Here is a 6,730-nt window from a genome sequence, read left to right on the forward strand (position 1 = left end):
TATAAATTATAAATATGTAAATGTTAATAAAAGCGGTGTATATATTCTCCCACATGTAGATTTGATAAACTATTTATGAAACTACATCTATTCTGAATTTATCTGTTACAAATATACAAATCTAAGGCAAGATATAAAAACGAATAAAACAAGAACGTGTAAAAAGTAACATTAGTAAAATATCCATTAGCGATGCATTTAGAATAAATTGTCTTGTAGTTAAGTGAAAAAATATATACTTTTCTGTTTCATGTTTCATGACTGTCATATTTATCCCTTAAAATTAAACGGAAGCATCGGATATTTTTATTCCCGTCAAAACATAAAGATACACGCAATATGAATGGAATATACAACACTTCATTTGTGCTAATAATACTCAGAATTCATGCTTTATCGATAACGTCGGGTATTGACACTAAAATGGTACAGGGTTACGTAGTCCTATGAAGGTGGGACAGAAAAAAGCATTGGATAATAGGTCTATTCTATATCTAGTCGGTGGTACACTCTCCAGCTGTAAAAAATACACCCTCTGGACCAGAGGCTCTGGTTGCTGTTCGACTTGCCAAAGATGTAGAAATTAACTTTTTCGAAGATACTTTTCGGATAAAAAAATGACTTTTTGTAAAAGCGAATAAATAATTAATGCTGAAATTTGGCACACTTAACCGTAATGAAGACCATATTCTCTTCAAATTTCAAACCTCTGTGGTCTAATCCCTTCGAGTATTAAACAACTGAAAAAACAGCCTATTTCGACAGTTTTAATTCTTTTGTAACTTGACATGTGGACCGATTTTAACGTACTATATCTCACTTTGTAGGTATTTCTAATACCTACATTTTCTATTTGACCTCTTTTTCTCTAAAATCTTTACATTTCTTTCTGCAAGCGAAAAACGTGTTTCTCAAATCTTTTCGAATTCTTTTAACAATGTTCCCCAAGTTTTCATCAGTCTCAAACGTATACATTTCATTTCTAATGACTTTCCGAACATTTTCATGTAAAAACATAGCTACTTAAAGTTATTTTTTAAAATGGGGATCTTGAGTTTAATTGGACTGGCTATTACCCACTTTATGATTGTATACGTATGCATATACATACATATGCATAAGAAGGAAATCGAAAGTTCTCCTATAAATGGCGGAACCCATCAGCGAAGAGTTAACGCTTTGGCCACACTTTACACGATGAATAAATGGACACGCAAACTATGGGAACATATGGCAGTAACTGGATTAGCATGTATCATATTCATGGGAGAAAATAATGCATAAAATGGTGCCTGTTTCTTGAATTTAAAGGGAGAAATGTCTGAAAATTGCCCGATGTGAATCTATTGTTTGTACATTATACTTTAGAGGAAATCATTGAAGAATTATGAGTCTAATAATATTAGTAGAAATTATAGAACAAAATGCAAAAACCTAGAAAACAATTGTTACGTTCTTATTTCGATAATAATTTGCTAAAAATGTACAAATGTATTGTTTTGTTAATAAACTTTTTTTACTCTGTGTAATCTACATTTGGTAAAGGTTTGTGCAGTATATATTAGTAGTATTATACAAAGATGACAAATCCAGAAAACGCAAATTAAATTATAAAGAACACTTTATTTAAATCAGTTTTAATTATTACTTTTATAAAAAACGATTTATTTCCGTTGCAATATTAAGTATTTACATATCATTTGTAAAGCCATAGCAAAGTTGGGATTTGTAAATATTGATAGTGCTTTGTTTATACAGAATTTTCTTACAATAGGTTTGTCTCGTAGAATTGGGAACAAAGAAAACAATGTATTTATAGCGAGATGCAAAATGAATTATACTATTTAATGTTTACATTTTATTTATAAAAAATGGACCTACAAATAAAAAGAACAGTCTTTTAGCATACTATGAAGAAACAAATTCATAGTAAGAAAATTCTTTATTTACAGTTCAATGTCGTCTTCTATTGTAAAACATTAAACGAGTTAATAACAATCTGGCATCAACTCACTAACATACAGCAACAATTTAAAGTAGAGATGCCTAACTGGCGCTCACCAACAAGGGTGTGTAAAGTACCTCCACTATGGGACATAGGCTGTTCCGCGTCCTCATCCTTCCGTCTTAGCTCCATACTGGGGGTAGGAATCTCAGGAGGTAAATACACCCACAATGAGCATTAGTTGGACATCTCTGCTTTAAAGTAAAAAAGCAAACATATAGCTCAACAATTTTTACGGGGTAGTCGCAGAATGTTATTCACAGATTTGAATAAAATTCTATACTTGCATCCTATGATTATGGATATAAAGTGATATCAGTACATATTAGTACATACTAATGACTTAAATTGTCAAGCTATATATTCCTTTTCACTAGCTTATAATAATTATTAACTAATTGCTACTGTCATACTAAAATATAAAAATCGCAGGAACTATCATAATTAAATCTTAGTACTAAACTCCCATTATGAAACATATATAAATTAGACCTTTACGGTTATTTATTAAATCTTTCCTTTACCCGACGCTTTTTGCTTCTCTAGATACATTAAGTAAGTTGAAACACGTTGACGTGAATTTCTGATAAGCATTTTCTGTCTAAATGACTGCACTTCTTTAGCAGTTTTGGTTTTTTTAAATTTCTGAAGATTTGTGACACTAAAATTAGTTGTGCTTCCATAAGAACTCAATGAAAAATTAGAATCAAACATTGAACACGAAGGTACAAATTGTTTCTCAGGTTTTGACACTTTCCTTTTTTTCAATATTTCCAAAGAACTGTCCACAAGGTTCTCAACAAGTTCCTCGGGTAGATATTTAATACTTTTCCTTGATACTTCTATCCGTTTAGATTTCGAAGTTTGATGTTTAGATTTCTGTTTTGGGGTCTTAATTTTTATGTCCTTTTCTACTACTTTCATCGTTTTCCTGTCCTTATTAGAAGTAGTGCTACCAGTAACACGTTCCGCTATATTCAATGTTGCGGTTCCAGTTTTAGAAAATATAACAGGTGCAGGTTCATCAACTGAGTCCAATACTGTATTAATAGTGTGCTTGGTTTTATTAGATGTGTTAACAAATTTTCCTTGAGTTTTTGAAATATATTCTGGCAACGATTTTTTCTTCTTCTTGGACACTTGTTCAACTGAAACACATTCATCTTGTAAAACAGTATTTTTTGGTAATAGTTTTCGTTTTTTCTTGGATAATTTCTCTTTTGAAATATCTGCAGTTTGTGAAACAATATTTTCTGATAACTTCTGCTTCTTTTGGGACACATTTTCTCCAATTTCTTCATCTTGTGAAACAATATTTTTAAACTTCCGTTTACTCTTAGTTAGGTTCTTAACTAAATCTCCTTTAGATAGCACAGACACTTTATTTTTAGACTTTTTCTTTGTAAATACTTCATTTTCTGCAATGTTGTCTATATTTGTAAGTAGCACAGACACTATATTTTTAGACTTTTTCTTTGCCAATACTTCATTTTCTGTAATGCTGTGTATATTTGCCATACCCACTAAATTTTTGTTCTGCTTCCCTTTCTTCTGTTCTTCATTAAATTTTGGTCTTGCTTCAATAACATTTACACGTAATTCATTTTGTAGAGGGTTTTCAATATCAGCCTCTGTGTTTGATTTCTTCTTCTTTTTCTCATTTGAACAAATTTCTGTTGACTTTTTACTTTCAGGACTGTTAGTGTTACGGACATGTTCTTGGTCCTCCCCTGATATTTGAGAATCTACATTTCCTTCCAAACCATCTTCGTCAGACGTGGGTACAGTTTTCTTTACCTTTCGTTCTTTTCGTTTCTTTTGTTTCTTCTTGGACACTTGTTCAACTAAAATACTTTCATCTTGTGAAACAGTATTTTTTGGTAATAATTTTTGCTCTTTCTTGGAAGATTTGTCTTTTGAAGTATTTACAATTTGTACAATATTTTCTGATAACTTCTGCTTCTTTCGAGACACATTTCCCATAATTTCTTCATCTTGTGAAACAATATTTTTAAACTTCCGTTTACTCTTAGTTAGGTTCTTAACTAAATCTTCTTCAGATAGCACAGGCACTTTATTTTTAGACTTTTTCTTTGTAAATACTTCATTTTCTGCAATGTTGTCTATATTTGTAGTACTGACTGTATCTTTCTTCTGCTTCCTTTTCTTCTTTTCTTCATTACATTTCGGTTTTGCTTCAATAACATTTACACGTAATTTATTTTGTAGAAGGTTTTCAATATCAGCTTCTGTGTTCGGTTTCTTCTTCTTTTTTTCATTTGAACAAATTTCTGTTGACTTTTTACTTTCATGACTGTTAGTGTTAGGGACATGGTCTTGGTCCCCCCTTGATATTTGAGAATCTACATTTTCTTCCAAACCATCTTCGTCAAACGTGGGTACAGTTTTGTTTACCTTTCGTTTTTTTCGTTTCTTTTCTTTCTTTTGACAATCAGTTTCTAATATATTCTCAGCTACTTTCAGTAATTTGTTTTTTAATGACTCATTCATTTCTTGAGCTGGTTTTACATTTAGCTCAACATTTGTAGTTTCTTCTTCGACATAATATTCTTCAACATTGACATGTTCCACTTTACTGTGACTTAATGTGTCACATTGTTCATTACTTTTACTGTTACTTATTGATTTTCTAAGGTTACTATTTAATTTCAATACTGGTAGACTCTCGTTCAATTTTTCTTTTCTTAAGTGTCTTACAGTAGGTGATTCACTCCATGGAACTGAAGTCGTTCTATTTAATTCTATTACTTTAGAAGACATTGGTCTTGAAAGATTTGTTTTTTGAGCATGTTCGTTAATTAAGGCCGGAAAACCATGCAACAAACTTTCTGTATCTTTTGTATTATTTGATTTTTTCAAACTGGTTTTCAATTTCAATATCGTCGCTTTATCTCTTTCTGTACTTGAATAGATATCTCCTTCAAATTCACAGGTATTATCAGACACTTTTTGAATAGTACTTTCTAAACTTACATGAAATTGATCTCGTTTAAGTGAATTAAGTTTAGGGGTACTGCATTCCATTGATCGGCTAAGTTTTTGCATCTTAGGTCTTGAATTTTTCATTTGAGGAGATCTCGAGAAAAATTCATTAAGTAAATCACATTTTTCTTCATCCTCATCTATCTCAGACAGATAAATCTGAGAAATCTTCCCAACTTTCTTACCATCTTCAGATATTTGAGATAAATCTAAATTTCCAGAGTGTCTTAATTTATTTTCTTCTTTATTACAGATATTTGAGGATTTATTCAAGACTGTTTCAACATTTTCTTTCACAATTTCATTTTGTACTTTGTTTTCTTCAGTTGCTATACCATCGGTTTTTTCTTTCATTTGCACTTTTTCAAGTTGATCATCTATGGATTCTTCATTAGTTTCTTGATCTTTTACATCATTCTCATTATCTACTTCATTATTACTCTGATCTTCCTCCTCGTTCTCTTCAGAAACATCGTCATCATCAACTACAAAGTCTTGAAGATCTGATCCATGATCATCAGGATCTGAGGATTCCGTTTCTGATGCTCTACATTCATCTCCCGGTACGTCATCATCAGAAAATTTAGAAACTTCTTTGCCATGAAGATTATATTCCCTTTCAATATCAGAATCTATACTTTTATCTGATTTGTCAGAGCCACTTGAATTTAATGATGATTCAGTAGGCGATTTCTTCCAAAATTTCCTTCCCTTCATGGTTTCAGATTCATCAGATCCTTCACTTTCACTATCTACCTCCTCAACGGCTGTGCTAAATGATTTTCGTTTCTTTGACATGTCTTCAGATAATTTGCTTTTCTTCAATGATGAATCTATGCATGATTTACTTAATGATTTCCTTCTCTCCATGGCTTCAGATTCATCAAATCCATCACTTTCACTATCTACCTCCTCAGCGGGTGTACTAAATGATTTTCGTTTCTTCGACATGTCTTCAGATAATTTGCTTTTGTTCAATGATGAATCTACGGATGATTTACTTAATGATTTCCTTCCCTTCATGGCTTCAGATTCATCAGATCCTTCATTTTCACTATCTACCTCCTCAACGGGTGTACTAAATGATTTTCGTTTCTTCGACATGTCTTCAGATGATTTGCCTTTGTTCAATGATGAATCTACGGATGATTTATTTAACGATTTACTTCCCCTGACAGCTTCAGATTCATTACATTCTTCAATTTCACTGTCTAGATCTTTAAAAGATTTATTAGATTTCCGTTTTGTTGCCATGTATTTATATAATTCAGTTTCTTTAAGTGGTGAATCAATAGTTGATTTGTCCAAATTTTCTTGAGTCATTGCTGTCCAACTTTCGTTTCCTCTTAATTTGTTAAATGAAGTGTCTTCTGTTACAGATTTTTTCCTATATATACTTTCACCAGTTTCTGTTTCTTCTGTACATTTATTAATATGTTCTGGATCTTGAACCGCATCTATTGAATCATTCACTGCATTTGCTTTCTTCTGAATTTCTTCTTGCTGTTTAGATTTTCGGTTACTCTTTACTTTTGCAGGTGTATGTTTATTATCATCCTGTGGTATATCTAGTTTTTCTTCTTCTTTTCTCTTCAAAGAATCTCGTTGTGCTTTTAGTAGAACGGTGTCATCAGAATCGTAATCGAATATTGCATTTTCTTTCTTTTTTTCCATATTTTCAGCAACTTGTCTCGCGTCTCCATCAATTAAAACAAGATCACA

The 6,730-nt window shown here is 31.6% G+C and overlaps 1 protein-coding gene across 1 annotated transcript; it reads right to left on the reverse strand.

The window, feature by feature from the left end:
* Positions 1-2,512: 2,512 nt before the first annotated feature.
* On the reverse strand, positions 2,513-6,727 carry LOC107190187 (claspin-like; the record flags this gene model as incomplete). The annotated part of the gene is made up of 2 exons (XM_015578948.1): positions 2,513-4,560; positions 4,609-6,727. Coding segments are annotated over 2 exons (4,167 nt in total), but the record flags the coding sequence as incomplete, so codon positions are not given.
* Positions 6,728-6,730: the final 3 nt, after the last annotated feature.

The sequence above is a fragment of the Dufourea novaeangliae genome, unplaced genomic scaffold, assembly GCF_001272555.1.
Source record: "Dufourea novaeangliae isolate 0120121106 unplaced genomic scaffold, ASM127255v1 scaffold11, whole genome shotgun sequence".
NCBI classification, from domain to species: Eukaryota; Metazoa; Arthropoda; class Insecta; order Hymenoptera; family Halictidae; genus Dufourea; species Dufourea novaeangliae.